Source organism: Octopus sinensis, linkage group LG2 (assembly GCF_006345805.1).
Source record: "Octopus sinensis linkage group LG2, ASM634580v1, whole genome shotgun sequence".
Taxonomy (NCBI): Eukaryota; Metazoa; Mollusca; class Cephalopoda; order Octopoda; family Octopodidae; genus Octopus; species Octopus sinensis.
The window spans coordinates 139,732,272-139,749,978 of record NC_042998.1 but is presented as its reverse complement, the minus strand read 5'-3'; the positions used below and the strand labels follow the sequence as shown (position 1 = coordinate 139,749,978).

Here is a 17,707-nt window from a genome sequence, read left to right as displayed (position 1 = left end):
TTTTTTCAATTACCTGAATTTAGTTTTCTTCAGTAATGTCTTTTGTTTACGTTTGTTTTGTAGTCTATTGAGGCATTTTATTTTGGTGAAGAACTTGGTGAGCATGAGGGTAGTTTACGGGACAGCATCATGACTGGTTGTTTTTTTTCTTTTATTTTTTTTTGTAAGTCCCAAGCAAGATGGAGAAATTAGTTACAATTGTTTCAGTATTACTCTGTTTTTAACACTACGAGGGACGTTCAATAAGTAATGCCTCTGACCCACTTGCAGTTGTTTGATCTAGCTGCATGTGCAATCATTTATATCTCTATAGAGTAAGTGGTAAATTACAGCTCTGAATTAATTGTGGTTTCTGATTTACAGGTGTTTGAACCGAGTCAAGTGTGAAATGGAGCCTGTTGAGTGTCGAGCAGTGATCCGGTTTTTGTATTTGAAAGGACGCACACCACGGGAGACTTTTGATGAAATGAAAGTAACTTATGGTGATGATGCCCCATCATATGACCTTGTAATACGCTGGCATCGTGAATTCAAACATGGTCGGAACTGTGGAAACAGCTCCCAGATCTGGTCGCCCCTTTCTGCCATTGATGAGGCATCTGTCCGTCAAGTTGAGGCTGCCATTTTGGAAGATCGACGCATAATTATTCGTCAAATAGCCCATGAGGTCAAGATTAGTACCGGGTCTGTGGAAACTATCATTCATGACCATTTGCATATGCAAAAGGTGTCTGATGGATTCCCAGGTTGCTCACGCCTTTCCAGAAGCAAGAACGTGTCGAGTGCCCGAGGGTGAAAATGGAGATGTGCCAAGAAGATGAGTCAAAATTTTTCAAAAGACTGGTTACACAGGATGAAACTTGGGTCCATCACGATGATCCAGAGACCAAAGCCCAGTCAATGCAGTGGAAGCACCGTGACTCACCCCCTCCAAAGAAGGCAAGGTCATGCTCACAGTCTTCTGGGACCAGGACGGAGTAGTGATGACAGATTTCCTGGCAAAGGGTACCACAATTGCAGGAGCCTATTATGCTTCACTTTTGAGGAAATTAAGAGAAGCTATCAAAATCAAGAGGCGGGGCAAGATAAGCAAAGGCATCCTCCTCCTGCAGGACAACGCTCCGGTCCACAACTCGCTTGTCGCCAGATCAGAAGCACAGGTGTATGGCTATGAACTCCTCCCCATCCCCCCTACTTTCCTGACCTTGCACCCTCTGATTTTCACCTCTTCCCAATCATGAAGTTGTTTTTGAAAGGAAAGCGTTTCCCAGATGATGCAGCCTTGATTTCTGAAATCACGTTGAGGTTGGAGGACCAAGCTGGGTTCTTCTACAAAAACGGTCTCCAGAGCCGCATCAAACGATGGGAGAAATGCGTAACTCTGGGTGGTTCCTATGTAGAAAAAGACTAATAACTGTGCCAAGTTTCGTTGCTCTACTACTATGGGAAGTGGGTCAGGGGCATTACTTATTGAACGCCCCTCGTATTGCATTCAAAAGTTGCATGTAAAAAGTAATATTTGTGGTTTTATGGCACTCCAATTGAAGAGTGGAGATAACCTCAAGCTCAGGTTGAGTGCTGCTTTGGAAATACTTTGTTTTTTTTACCCTTTCAGGACCATAGTATATATGTATATATATCCCCTTGGAATGAGCATGGATATTGCAATCTCTTATTTCCTAATTTTTAGCATTAAGCGCCTTTGTGCCTAATCAAAAACGAATCAATATTGTACAATATTTTTGGATCAACTATATATATGCCAGTTTCTTGTAAAAAAATCTGTTGATCTTGTATTCAAGGACTGCTATATCCATCCATGCTACTTATATTCACCTTGTAACCTGAGGGTGCACCCTGACACCTCTGCACTACCATTTTCTTTTTTTTTTTTTTCCAGTTGCAGTAACAATATATCTCCTCTACTGCAAGATAGCTGCTGTTCCTGTCCTTTTGTCATGCTTTAGTCTCTTGTTACCTGGCTTCAAGCCACTTCCCTTAATACTGCTTTCTCTTAGTTACTTGGTGACCTCTCCAGTGCTGGTACCACACAAAAAGCATTCAATACATTGTAAAGTGGTTTGCATTTGGAAAGGCATCTAGCCATAAACACCATGCCAAAGCAAACTTTGGAGTTTTGTGTATTTTTTTTAGCTTGTGAGCTTCTGTTGAACTGTCCAACTCATGCCAGCATGGAAAACAGTTGTTAAATAATAATGATGATGACATGATACACTCAATATCTCTTCATTATTACTAACAGGAGTTGATAATAGCACATCCTCAAAATTAGTGGCTTGTTGGGTTACAACTAAAGACTTTGTTTCTCTATCACAAGTCAGTCTCATGTAATTGAATCATTTGAAAGCTGTTCACTTAAGACTAAGTCACTCAGCCCAGCAACTTAGGTGGTGGAACAGGAGAATTAATACCACTATAAAGGGGAGTGGGGTGGATTGGTAGTAGTGTGAAGAGTTGAAGGTAAAATACATTGCTGTATGCTTTCTATCTCAGAATTGCCTTTCATCTTTTCAGGGTTAATAAAGTGCAGCATATTGGCAGAATTTTTAAAATGTCAGATGAGATACCTCATGGTATTTGTTCCGACTCGTTCCATTCCAACCGTCTCTCTGTCATGGTCTTTTTGCTATCTTTGAGAGGTTCATCTATGGCCAAGTTCCAACCCGGGCTGCACCAACAAAGTCCACCCACCACACTCTTCAGTCTAACATCATCACCTCGATATCCTGGATATATTCCAGGCCAGTGTCTGCGATCAAGTTGCCAATGTATGGCAAGGTTTTCCTCTCCTCACATCACCATGAAGTAGGTTCTACAAGACTAATTTGGATGTTTCCAGTTCAGGCAAATCAAAATGAAGCTGATTAGACTTCACCACTGTTTTGCACATCTTCATTTTCCATCATTTTCACTTTCATCCAGCTAATCTCAGTCTTCATATGCATCACATGTCGTCCTTACCAGCAAAATCTCTTCTATACAGTACTATTAAAGTGTTTAAAACAGAAATTTTGCTCAACTAGTCAGTGGATTTTACAGACTGGATATACAAACATCAAAGAGCCAGCAATCATTCATGGATAAGTATGGCTGGGTATCATATACCATCATCATCATTTAACATTCATTGTCCATGCTGGACAGTTTGGTCAGGGTTGGCAAGCTGGAAGGCTGCACCAGCATTTACTAATTGTTTTAAATGTCTAAGTAGTCATGAGTAAATGTATAATAGATATTGTTTTGATTCTCTCATCTAATGAAACATTCAAGATATGACAACTGGGTGAAGAGAGAACTGCACCAGCATTTGCCTGATGCATATTTTCATGTGAGTAAAAATGCATCACAGAGTAAATCCAATAAGAAAATATCAGGAATCATCGTTGTCATTTTACATCTGCTTTCCATGTTGACATGGGTCAGATAAGTCATTGCTAGTCATCTACATTGGTCTGAGGAGGGAAGGGACAATATTATCTTGTTCATGTTTTGTTTTTGGTTTGGTTTCTATAACTGGAAACCAAGCACATTAAAAAAAAAAAAGCAGCTGAGCAAAACCTGTCAGTTTTAAAGTGCTGCTCTGTGTATTTACAATGAATTGCTTCCTTACTACATGGTTTCAAGTTCAGTCCCACTGTATGGCACCTAGGTTAAGTGTTTTCTTATGGCCCTGGGTTCACCAAAATCTTGTGACAGGATTTGGTGGATGAAAACTGAAAGAGGGCCACTTTATACTTTTATGCATGTTTGTGTGTGTGTTTACATTTTCTCTTCTCTGAAAATTGTTGAGTTACAAGTGGTGATATTTCCCTTGTCAAAAAAATCATCCAATGTCTTCAGACCTTCAAAAATGGTTGGCATTAGGAAGGGCTTCAAGTTATAGAAATCATGCCAAAGTATGTTTTGGAATTTGATGCAGTCTCCTGGCTCACCAATTCCTGTTGTACTGTCCAACTCATGCCAGCATGGAAAATGAATGTTAAATAATAATAATGATGATGATAATAACTTGGTTGATCCTCATTTTTACCATTTTAACTCCCCATGACAAAAAAAAACAGTATAACACAGGTTTAAATGTATTACAATATTTAGTTTTCATTTCACAAGGTTCTGAGTGAAAATCCTAATTGGAGCGGAGTGATTTCATCATTTATCCATTCACCAGAGCCCATGAAATTAAGCATCATTTAATTAAAATACTTGACACAATAAACTTTCAGTATTGGAATCAAATCCTCAACCTTCTCTTACATATATCAAGAAGACCCATCCCGCACAGCAGAAGTGTTATGGCTGCATCCCCTGGTGAAGAGGATTGGCCCGCAAGAGTCTTGTGCTGTTGCCACATAAAATGCTCATGGCACCATGTAAAAGTGCGTGTGGCAGTGCCACATTAAAAGCATCAAACACACACTATAAAGGGGTTGCCATTTGGAAGGGAATCCAGCTGTAGAAACCAAGCCAAATCAGACTGGAACCTGATGCAGCTCTCTGGCTTGCCAGTTCTGGTCAAACCATCCAACCTGTGCCAGCATGGAAAGTGGACATTAAATGATGATGGTGACCAGGTTGGATCCCTCATCATTATTTAACATCTTTGCCACACTCACCTAGGTCAGCCGGAATTCGTTGAGGCAGAATTTTCTATGGCTGGATGCCCTTCCTGTTACCAACTCTCACCTGTTCCTAAGCAAACATATTTCCTCATGACCAGACATATTTTGCATAGAAGACTTGAAACAAACATCACTTGCTCATTTACAACCATCACATGATGTCAAGATAAGGATACACACAAATACATACAAGCTTCCACACAGTTTCCATCAACCAAATCTACTCACAAAGCTTTGGTCAGCCTGGGGCTATAGTAGAAGACACTTGTCCAAGATACCACACAGTGAGTTGAACCCAAGACCATGTTTGGAAAGCAAGCTTCTCAACTACAGTCATGCCTCCAATATTACATTTAAAATTTCATATTCTGTCAATTCAATGAACGTTGTTTTTTTCTTTTTGTATTATTCACTTATATAAAATATCTATAAACACCAAATAATAGTGGGAATAGATCTCTGCTGTTTGGTGATGAGGATTCAGTTGTTAAATCAACTGAATTACTTGCCCTTGAATTAACATATAAACAGCTGAGTATTCCACAAATGCATATACCATCAACATAATTCCCAAGCAGAATTAGTATAATTCGATATGTGACAGAGTTATACATTCTGAATAATCCAGCTGACAGGGTTGCATACAGTTTCCATCAACCTAATTCCGTTCACAAGTTATCGGTGAGCCTGAGGCTGCAAAAAATAACATTTGCCCCAAGTGTCATGCAATGGGACTGAACTTGAGGGCTTTGTGGTTGTGAAGTAAACTTCTTAACCATTTGGCCACAGGCACACCACATGGAAAATCCTATCAGATAAGAATAATGTAAAATTCAATATACAACCAAAAGGTCACAAATTTGTCAGAATTGGGCACAAACTGTGAATATGTGTATTTGGAAAAACTGATGAGGATTCTGCTAGCTTGCCATACTGGGTTCAAATGCTCCATTGAATGTACTTTAACTCTTTTAAAACCAACACACCTGAGACCTCCCTTGGTTCTGTGACACTAACTTCCTGTTTTAACCCTTTCGTTACCAAACTGCCCAAAGCCGCCCCCAAAAATTTAGGTTTATGTGACCAAACTGCCCAAACCCGCCAGTATTTACCTATTCATATTTAAATGAGAATATCAGAGCAAATCTCTTTAGTACATTCGTGAAAACACCTGATTATACTTTGTAAACAGTTCATCTAGAGTTTTGTACAACGATCGAAGTGTAATTTTAATTCCGTGAATTTTGGGAGATTTTTTTCCAAAATTTGTTCCTATTGTGTTTTCAAAATTTGTAATTCTGACAAAAAATGGATACGAATTTCATTATATCAAGCAGCGAGTCAGAATTCGAAGGCTTTTCTACTGAAGACCTTGATAAATCTAACTCTATGACTGAAAAAAAAATGCACGTGGTATTTGATAATGAATCCGAGAGCCCCAACAGCAATAAAGAAAATGAATTGGCACCTGAATGGAGTGAAAATTTAGAAACTGTTTCTTTCAGTGATTTTTCTGAAGAAACTGGACCAAGCCACAATCTTTCCCAGGAGAGTAAAGCCTTAGACTATTTCTTTTTACTTTTTCGAATGAGCCTATTTGAAATCATTACAGCGGAAACGAACCGTTACGCTAAATGAAAACAAAGCGAAAGATAGGATACTTTGTGGTTTCCCACAACCTTAAATGAAATTAAGGCTTATTTTGCCATAAATATTATTATGGGTATCAGAAAGTTACCCAGAATAACAAATTCTATAGTAAAATTTTGTTGTATACCCAATTGAATATTAGCTAATAACCCATTTTCTATAGCGATGTTTGAACAAAAATTTTAATAATTTTATATTTTGTTGAATTTACCTGTATCTACCTGCAAATAGAGTCACTTTGTAACAAAAATTATAGTATAGAATTGGTTGAGAACATTTCATTAAATCATCTTCCAAAAATCACATTAATATATTGATAAATAAAAAAGTTATAGTTGTTTAATGAAACCAGACTAAATTTATGATTATGTTAGAAATTAATTGAAACACATAAGGTGTGTATTTTGGTCAGAAATATAGTAACGAAAGGGTTAATTATTTAATATTAACCTGGCAGTATTGTTAGCGCACTGGTATTTCATCCGTCTCTATACATTCTGAAGTCAACTTTGCCTTTCATCCCTTTCGGGGTTGATAAAATAAGTACCAGCTGAATACTGGGGTTGAGGTAATCAACTTTACCCTCCCTCCTGAAATTGCTGACCTTGTGCCAAAATGTGAAACTAATACTAACTTAGCAAAGACTACTTTTGGTTCTATTATACAAAATCCTGTTTTAGCTCTTTTGATACTAACCTATCTGTGACTGCCTCTGATTCCATGATACTAACTCCTAGTTTTAAAGTAATTTAAATTAAAACGTTCCATCAAAATTTCAAGTTAACTTATATCCTAAATACTAGTTCAACAATGACAAAATGACTTTAGTAAATACTTCATAATTTTCAAAATTAATTGAAACAAAGACAGTGTATTTCAAGGGTTAAGGGGACAATCTAGTTAAGCATATTTTAACACATCTCATATATACAACACAAAGACAAAGTCTTCTCATAGTACTTATGTTTACTGCTGACATCTCTGACTGGAACTGGTCAGTGCTTAAGTGTGAGTGTTATATGTAATTCTTTAGGATTTAAACTGGCAACATCCGACCAAAATATCCTGCCTGTTTTATGTTCAAATCAGCAGTATCCTGCCTCTCACATCGACACTACAATGTTATTCTAAAAATAAGCGATCACATCAAAATCTCAAAACTTTGAAGTAATGTATGATTACTTCAAAACACAGTGAATAAATATTACATTTGACAGAGAAAACTGGATGCTAAAGGGTTAATCATTGTCCATGATGCATTTTATGATAGAATGCAAATTTCAGGCCTTCAAATTCTGATAAAGTTAAAGGGTTGCTGTTGTAAAACTGCACATCTTGAGTGCTTACAGATCTGGCAGAACCCATGCTTCTCCATATCTGACCACAGCTGATTTGTTGAAGAATGAAAGGAGAGGAAAAAAGAGAGAATAATCAACCCTGGTATAAGACAAGTATTTTTTATTGACCTCGAAAGGATGAAAGTCAAAGTTGACTTTAGAGCTGGAAAGATACTGTTTTCAATGCTTCAACAATTCAGCAAATTCTCTGCTTTACAATGTTCAAGATCTGTCTTTTGTTTGCTCAAGATCTGCCATATTCCTGCTCATTTTAGGTGTCAACCAAGCTAGAAATGATCTGCTAAGAACTTTATAGTGAAAAATCCATCAATTTGAAACTTTATTTCCAATAAAGAGGCTAACACGAGAAGACCCAGATATTTATTGAATGTCTCTATTAGTTTTACTTTTTTCTTAATGAGTTTCACACATTCAATCATGTCTTTTAATAGTTATGAACCTCAAATTTTTAAGAGTACAGCCATAGCTTCTCTCCATGGAAACTAATAATTCCAGCTTGATAGACAAATTCCATTTTTTAAGGTGGAATTCCAATTCTTGATCAATTTTTGTTTTAATGTTTAAATGACATAGAACAGAAATGATTATTACAAAGGCCTACTGAACCAATGACATTCTCCCAATATTTATCACACATCATGGTTTGTTAATTTTTGTTGTTGCTTTTTTTTTAAAGATAAGTTTCGTTAAAAAAAATATATGAATATATTTTTTTAAGTGATAGACAAATTGTAATAAAATAAAAATATAATTTTTTTTCCTCAGAAGTATAAAAAAAAATAAGAAAAGAAATATCCAAGAGTCAAATGAAGCATCGAGTCACATTCACTGCCATCAATTATTCCCACACCAACATCCATTTAATCATGGTTCTTGCATGAACAACATTTTTGATCATTTATGAACAATTTTAATGTAGAACAATTTATTATTTGGAAACTATCACCCACTAACTCAAAGTTTTACTACTTTTATATATTTTCACGTGTGGAACGACAGTGTGAATTTCAACGGGTCCCTTCAATGTGATGCTCAGATCTAGGTAAGTATGAATCCAATGATGTGTAGCAAAAGATATTGAAGGTATTGTCCGCTTGACGCCTTTTACTTTAAGGCTTTTGCATGCCTTCTGTTGAATTTTGGTGAGTTTGTCAAACTTAGCGCATTGAGTCCGCATCCAGAAAAATTTTACAGGATCAATTGTTGGAAAGAAATATTCAGCTGGTGCTAAATAAACCCCATCATCGACATCAGGGGGTATATTATTTTTCTGGTATTGACGGTAGTGGAGAGTTAAAAAATGTGGACCTGTGCTGTCGAGGACATTCCACATGTGTGAAAAATCTGGCAAACTTTCCATTACCTTTTTCATAAAAGGGTGATTTTTACGGCAACCCATGATGGCATTGATTACAATATGTTCAAAATTAGAATCCAAAACAGGATGTTCATATGGTTCTTGTCCAAGAAAACAGGAATATTTCAAGGATAATGGGTCAACAGATTTGAAACTTTCCATATCCATATCGGCATAAACACCTCCAAATTCATAAAGTACAAAATATCGCAGAGCGTCAGCCCGTCGAATATTTTCAGGATAATTATCAAATGTTGACAGGAACCAAGGATATTTATCAGCCAACATTTCTCGAGCACTGGCATCTGTCCATAACCAATATTCCCAATCAGGATGATTTTTAACCCATGATTTCACCCAAGATGTCAGTTTCCGAGGTACCATTTTGTCCTTCCATGTCTGATGGATAATTTTTGGAATTCTTCTTACTCCTGTAACAGGGAACAATTCTGGTTCTTTCATTCCGTAAGGTTGGAAGTCCTTTTCTACAGCGATATTTAAATCATAGAAACTGCCATGTTCACGCACCTGCTCAAATTTTACCAACCAGTGGAGAATGAATATAAAAAAAGACCCTAAGGAAAGGGTTTTGAGAGGTAATTTTGGTATCCCTTGCATGATGGAATTCCGATTAGTATCCAGGCGTGGCAGATCTGCAGAAATATAGAAAAGAAAAATTTTGAATATAATAAAATGTAATTTATTATGTAAATTTTAAATTATAAAATAAGAACAACAGCATTTCATATTTGCAGTAAATAATTTCTCAGAGTAAGATACTTTATTTTATGTTGTCTTAATTTACCAGGATATTGGCAGTAAGTTGCACCAGTGCTTTTTATGTGGCAACAACACTTGTGCTTTTTATGTAGCACCATGACCAGTGCTTTTTGCATGACACCATCACTAGTACCTTTTAATCTGGCTGTATCTGATTCCTCTATGAAACTGCTAAAAAAACAAATCATGTTATTGAATTCTCGTTGCTTTGAGATAATGTGAAATAAAGCCCTTTCTGCCTTTATTCAAATAAAAATACTGTGAAATTTTTGTGACTACTTGGTTTTTTCAACATTTGAAGAGAAGTGTAAACTATTTTTAATAATTTGGTGTCAGTAAGTGGCAATTCCAACTTTGAAGATTTTACTCTTGATGATGTACAAAATATAAAACGAAAACATCAGTGATTTGTCTTCAGACAAATCTGATATTGATATTTATGAATCTTCGTTGGACATGGAAGATTTTGATAATGAGAGTGATGAAAATGATATTGGAATCATTATGGCAACATGGTTAAAGATTACTACATCAACCACAATTCCTGATTTCACAGAAAAGACTAGTCCACAACACAGTCTAACCTCCCAATGCTCAACCATTGGACTATCATCTTTATTTTTATCAAAAAGTTTTTGTGAAACTGTTGTGGAGAAAACAAATGCTCAACACATAATTTCTATTTGTGGAAAACCTAATCCACTATGGCAGCAACTGATACTGCAGAAATGCGAGCTTTATTTTACCTTGAACATTATGTTTGGTATGAAGCAGCTTCTTCGACTGAGGAACTACTGGAGTCCTGATATAAGGTATGGTGATCCATATATTTCCAGCATTATGTCTAACTATAGTTAATTCAAAAATTATGTAAAAAGCCACAAGGTACTTCCGCCACCAAAGGACTAGACCATTTGAAATTTCAGGTTGACATTGCATCTCAGTTACATGAGGGCTTTTCTTCCAGAAACCACAGAACAGGGAGAAAAGCAAAATTAACTGAGGCGGATGTCAACAGAGAAAATATTGATTTCTATAAAGTGGAAAAAATTTGCACAAGCACCAACTGGTCAAAATTTCAATTACATATGTAGAAAATTAACAAAGTCACAAGCAAACATTGTGGACACCACTCTTGAACCTGAATAATTCAAAATAATGTGAACAAATAAGCAATACATTTGACAGATTAATCTGAACAATAAGGGTTAAGATATAGAGCAACAGATATAGGTATCTTGCTGTAGAGTAGACACATGGATACCCTGGTTGAAAAGGAAAGAAGAGTGAGTTAGAAAGTAAGATACAGAGTGATAGTGAGAGAAAGATGATGGCAAAGATGTGACAGTACATGCTATTGAGGAACATTGGGGATAGTGAGAAGTGTGATGATATAGAGGTGGGTGAGTGGACAGGATGAGGTAATTAGCAAATGATGGTGACAAATATAGGCGAGGTGTGGGGGCAGGGGTTACAGTAGATATATGGGGGCATTGAGGGTGATAACAAAGGAGGTGATTGGTGGAGGCAGTAGGCAGGGGAAGACAAGCGGAAATGGAAGTGGCTTGAGGTAGGGGAAAAAGTTAATTGAGAAAGCCATGGGATGTAGTATGTGCCTATTCTACTCTCAGGTGATAGAGAAAGTGGTTGGTGTTAAGGGATGTAATATGGGGAGAGATGGTTGACAGAGTAGAGAGGATGAAAGGGGGGGGGCAGAGACCCTAATAGACAAGCATTACTATGGTCATTTTAGGATATCAATTCTGCTGTGGTGGACAAGTCCTCTTGAATACAACAAGGTGCCAAATATCTTGGTTCTTTGTCATCTACTTTGCAAAGCACAATGTCTTGAGATCAGTCTTCAATACTTAATCCCAGGTCTTCCTGGGTCTCCCTCTTCCACAAGTTCCATCCATTTTAAGTGATTGACACTTCTTTATGCAACAGTCCACATCTATATGCATCACATCACCACATCAGTGCAGTCTTCTCTCTTGCGCACTGCAACTAATTCCTCTTATGCCTAATTTTTCTTTCAATATACTAGTGCCCTGTTGCTCATGTACACTGACACTGCACATCCAGCAGAGTATACAAGCTTCATTCCTCTCTAGCTTTTGCATGTCCTCTACATTCAGGGCCCATATTTCACTATCATGTAGCATTGCTGTTTGTATACATGTATCATATATTCTTCTTTTCACTGAGAGAGAGAGAGAGACCTTTGGTTGCCAACAGAGGTAAAAGTTCTCTGAACTGTCTCCATCCTATTCCTATCCTAGCAATTACACTTTCAGTTCATCCTATTTTACTGCTAATTTGGTCTAAAGGTAGCAGAAGTTATTCCCTACTTCTAGAGAGTCTGAGGCATTTGAGAAAGTCAATTTCTCATGTAACTGTTGACTTTATGGCTCCTGTACATCTTCCACATACAAACAATACTTTCTTTGTTAACTTTCCTATTAGTCTACTGCACCTCTTGTGTGTCCATAGCTTGCACTGGGTTCACCGAATAGAATTCCTGCTTACACTTTTCCTACATATCAAGCAGGGTCATTTACCTGAAATGGGTAAGGTCCTGTCTGATTTTTTGCTTACTAGGATCATGGCCTTTGCTAAGTTAACTTTAAGGCCCTTTAATTCCAGGTTTTGCTTCCTAACCTGGTGTTTCTTTTCTAGTTCCATTACAGATTCTGCTATGACTTCAAATTTACATATCAGCATATAATAATTCCCATGGGCTTTTGATCTTAAATTCCCCTGTTATAATTGATGATGAATGGGGTGAGGACTGAGCATTGATGAACACCTACCTATATACTAAATTCACCACTGTATTCGTGGTTAATTCTTACCTTACCAACAGCATCCCTGTACTGCTTTCACAAATCATTTGTCTACCCCCAGCTTCCTCAGAGACCACCATATCACTGAGCGAGATACTCTGTCAAAGGTTTTCTCCAGATCAACAAATGTCAAGTACAATGGCTTATTCTTGGCTAAATACTTCTCTTGCAGTTGCTTGACTATGAAAATAGCATCAGTAATACTTCTCCCTGGCACAAAGCCAGATTGCGTTTCATCTAGTCTAATTCTGTTCCTAATTAATTGGGTTTAGTCATCACCTGGTCCAGCAATTTGATGCCCCTATAATTATTTCTAAGGAACATCCATTAACCTTGTAGCAGCTAACTATGATGCTGCTACACCAGTCACAGACGATTACACACTCCTGAATAACCTGATTAACTACACAGGTGACTTGACTGTATCCTACTCTACCAGATATTTTGAGCATCTCAGCAATGATGGACCAAGGACCAAGGGAGACTCCCTCCCATTCATTCTCTACGTTCAATAGCCTGAACTTGTACATATATATATATGTTTCACCCATAGCATGGACAATTATTTTTTGTTTACAAAATCAACTGACCATTAAATATTTCTTCTTCCGGCTCCTAGAGAGGTCATGTACCTTCAGCCATTTGAATCTGACAAATCACTTTTACTGCTAAGTGCTTTATAGGTATGAAACCAATTGGTCACTCAATGACAGGCTATAACTTTTAAATTCCTATAAAATATACTATATATATATATCATCATCATTATCATCGTTTAACGTCCGTTTTCCATGCTAGCACGGGTTGGATGGAGATAAAGCAATTAAAAGTATGAAGACAAGGAAAGCCCAGGCCCATCAGGAATTGCTGCAGAGATGCTCAAAATATCTGGCAGTGTCGGCTATAGCCTAGTCACCTGTATAGTTAACCAGGTGATACACGAAGGAATCATACCCAATGACTGGTGTAGCAGCATAATAGTCAACTGCTACAAAAGTAAAGGTGACGATTTAGATACAAATAATTACAAATGTATCAAGCTGTTGGATTAGGTAATGAAGGTCATGGAGAGGGTCGTAGCCCAACTAATTAGGGAGAGAGTCAGTTTGGATGAGATACAGTTTGGTTTCGTGCCAGGGAAAAGCACCACTGATGCTATATTTCTGGTAAGACAGCTGCAGGAGAAATACCTAACCAAAGATAAGCCCCTGTACCTGGCTTTCGTTGACATGGAGAAAGCCTTTGACAGGGTCCCCTGATCCCTTATCTGGCGGTCAATGAAGAAACTAGGGATAGATGAATGGTTAGTGAGAGCCGTGCAAGTAAGGTGAGGGTTGGCAACGAGTACACTGAAGAATTTAGGGTAGAGGTAGGGGTCCACCAAGGTTCAGTCCTCAGCCCACTCCTATTTATCATAGTCCTCCAGGTAATAACGAAGGAATTCAAGACAGGATGCCCCTGGGAGCTCCTCTATGCTGATGACCTTGCTCTAATTGCTGAGTCACTATCAGAACTAGAGAAGAAGTTTCAAGTGTGGAAACAAGGATTAGAGTCAAAGGGCCTAAGAGTCAACCTAGCTAAAACCAAGGTCCTAATAAGTAGGAAGGCAGGCAAACCACAAATCCCTTCAGGTAGATGGCCCTGCTCGATCTGTAGTAGAGGTGTAGGTAGAAACTCTATAAGATGTACCCAGTGTAAGCTATGGACACATAAGAGGTGCAGAAATATCAAAGGAAGGCTAACTGGGAAGATAGTTTTTGTATGTGGCAGATGCTAGGGAGCAATAAACACAAAAAATGCATAGAGAACAACTTCCGCCACATTCCAGGGAGAAAAACTAGAAGTAGTTGATAGCTTCCGTTACCTAGGTGACCAAGTCAGTAGCGGGGGAGGGTGCATTGAAAGTGTAGCTGCTAGAATAAGAATAGCTTGGGCAAAGTTCAGAGAGCTCTTACCTCTGCTGGTAACAAAGGGCCTCTTGCTCAGAGTAAAAGGTAGACTGTATGACGCATATGTACGAACAGCCATGCTACATGGCAGTGAAATATGGGCTGTGACTGCTGAGGACATGCGTAAGCTCGCAAGGAATGAAGGCAGTATGCTCTGTTGGATGTGTAATGTCAGTGTGCATACTTGACAGAGTGTAAGTACCTTGAGAGAAAAGTTGGACCTAAGAAGCATCAGATGTAGTGTACAAGAGAGATGACTGCGCTGGTATGGTCATGTGGCGAGAATGGATGAGGATAGCTGTGTGAAAAAGTGCCACATCTTAGCGGTTGAGGGAACCTGTGAAAGAGGTAGACCTGGGATGAAGTGGTGAAGCATGACCTTCGAACTTTAGGCCTCACCAAGGAAATGACTATTGACCAAAACTTGGAAATATGCTGTGCATGAGAAGACCCGGCAAGCCAAAGACCATAACCTTGTGGGTTTAAAGTTTACAGGAGGGTGCATTTAGGAATTCTGTGTTACATCAAGCTAAAAAATTTGTGCCAGCCTTTAAATCGTCAATGTGTTGCCATCCGTCACGAAGAAGTTTTGAATGCCTGTCATGAGAAAGAATCACTTCAAAACTTGGTGTTTAGGAATTTTCTCTTACATCAAGTTCAAAATTTTGCACCAGTCGTTAAACTGCCAGTATGTTGCTGTCTGTTGTTAAGAAGTTTTGAATGCCAGCCATGGTGAGTCTACTATCCTGAGATTCTATCCCTTCAAACTTTGGTTTACAATATTAGTGTTTTGTTTTGCTGTCCACCTTGAAGCAGACCTTTCCGTTGTCACTGCCTGATATTTATGATTGATCTTTCAAAATATTTTCTTTCTCAACGTACTCAAGATCTTTTGTTCTTTATAAATGGGAGAGATATAGATAGAGAAAGATAGATAGTAAGAAAAAGCGAGGGAGAGTCCGAGAGAAAGGAAGAGTAAGAGAGTGGGAAAGTGAGAGAGAAAGGAGAGAAACAAAGAGGGAGAATTATTTATTTATTCATCACACATGATGTACAGGACATATTTTCTAGGTGATACATATTTCCAATTTTTTCAACCACTAGAGTTACTTGGAACTTATGAGAGGAAGGCTTTATATTACTCAGAACATATAAAACAAGGACTAATTCTAAAGACTGAAAACAAACATGGACGTTTAAGACAAACTTATGAAAATGCTTAGGACAGGTAGCGGGCTAAAACGCTTTTTTTTTTTTTTTTTTTTTGTAAATAAAACGTTTTAAAATATTTTCGAGTAGACGACGTAGTGTCGATGTTCTGAATAATAAAAATTAAAAATGAAAAGTGCTAAAGTCATATTGGAGAGGAAAAATGATTAGCCACTCTTCCTAAAAAGGGAAAAAAATAGGTAAATTCTTTTCCCGACATAATCGTAATCCCGGAAAATTCCATTAAAACATAAGTATTAAGAAAGTTATGAGGAAATAACGTTGACAGGGGGCCATTCTGGTGTTATACCACACACACATATATTAGCTTTAGTATCCCCTGCGCTGTTTGGAGAGATAGAGATTTCTTCGGCGAATGGTTAACTCCAAGCTAGCTCTGAGTAGACGATAAATAAAGGCAAATCAGCGGTGACCATCCTGTCTTTTTGCTATACGCAGAGCACAATGGGGTCACATCATCCAAAAAATCCTTTTCTACCTTTTTCTAAGACTGTAAAGTATGATTTAAAACATTTTAGCCTACTACTTCAGGAAGGTCGAGCGAATATGTAGTCGCACCCATGCTGGCTTGGCATATGGTGTTCATTTTGTTATAGGTCGTCGTGATACTGTGCTAAACCTAATAGGATTTCAAACGGACATAAAATATTTCTTTCTCAGTTCATACACCGTTAGACAAATTTAACCATCCGCGGTGATTGTGGCACGCTCACCTAACGCACGTAAACCCACAGACTGTAAATCGGATTGTTAAATGTTGTTCAGCCCAAGGTATCACTTCCGTAACATGCATGGCAAAGCCATAGTTTGAAAGATATTGTACGGCAGCATTATCTTATCTGATATTTAAGACGGTAGGTTGTGATTTAAGAGAGATTCTGCGACTATTCATAACAGGTCGAAAGACCATGTAGAGGAACTTAATGAAACGTTCTACTTCATTTGAGTGTGTGTAGCGAGCAAGAGAGAGGCGGCGTAAACCAAGACGAGAAACTCTGCACGATCACTCGATTTATTAGAAATAGCAGCTAAAATCTTTCTCAAATCACATCATAACATTATATAAAGGCAGGTAATGTGGACATGTATATCCTTAAAGACACAGGATGGTCATGGCTAGAATGCCTTTGATCGTAGATCAGCTCTATAGGGATTAACTTGGAGCTAAAGAACACTAGCTAGCTACCGGAGGCCATGTAGGGAGAGCCAGAAAGAAATATTGATAACACGTACTTATATTATTACTGCCAGTTCGAGATTGCGAAAGGCAGACAAAAAAATACTTGAATAAAATAATAATAATAATAATAAAGCTAATCTTTTACTAAATATACATGTATCGATTACTTTACATAATATAAATCACATTTGATATAATTACTTGTTTCAAGCGACCTCAAAAAAAAAGTGAAACAATTGGTCAGATTAAAATCCCAATATAGGCGTAAACAGAACACAAAGAGAAAAACAAAAAGCCATTAGCAGATACAAAATATAATACCAAGCCTCACCTATTTCGTAGCTTTCTGACCTGTCAGAATTTTTGCGGATTCTTCGTGACGGCTCGAAATACTTCATCTGACCCAATTCTATGAGAGACATAAGCTGTTCTCTCCCTTCGAGCGGTGAAACATTAAAAACAATCCTTTTGTAAATTATTACCACTTTTTATTTTTTACCTTATATATATTGTACATGTACTACGTCTGCTTTAAGACGAGACTCATACGAACAGTTCTGATCCTGATACTTAGTGGATGATTATAAAATTAAAAAACCAGCAAACACACAGACACACAAACTTTTATGTTAGTAAGAATGGAGAATCATTTTTGACGGCCGAAGTTTGTTTATTAGTCGGAGAATGAGAGCCTTTGAAGATACAAGTTCCAAAAAT

The 17,707-nt window shown here is 37.7% G+C and overlaps 1 protein-coding gene across 1 annotated transcript; it reads right to left on the bottom strand.

Moving 5' to 3' along the window:
- Positions 1-7,731: 7,731 nt before the first annotated feature.
- On the bottom strand, positions 7,732-17,479 carry LOC115231739 (inositol phosphoceramide mannosyltransferase 2). The gene is made up of 2 exons (XM_029801698.2): positions 17,322-17,479; positions 7,732-9,658 (listed from the first exon to the last, which is right to left on the bottom strand). Exons 1-2 carry the CDS (start codon positions 17,410-17,412, stop codon positions 8,598-8,600), a joined length of 1,152 nt encoding a protein of 383 aa, XP_029657558.1. The 5' UTR covers positions 17,413-17,479; the 3' UTR covers positions 7,732-8,597.
- Between the last annotated feature and the right edge of the window lie 228 nt (positions 17,480-17,707).

Excerpts from the sequence above, each read along its gene's own strand:
- LOC115231739 (XM_029801698.2), bottom strand. The coding sequence starts at position 17,412 with ATGTCTCTCATAGAATTGGGTCAGATGAAGTATTTCGAGCCGTCACGA. Across the intron at positions 9,659-17,321 it reads GTCAGAAAGCTACGAAATAG|ATCTGCCACGCCTGGATACT; the intron begins GTGAGGCTTGGT and ends ATATTTCTGCAG.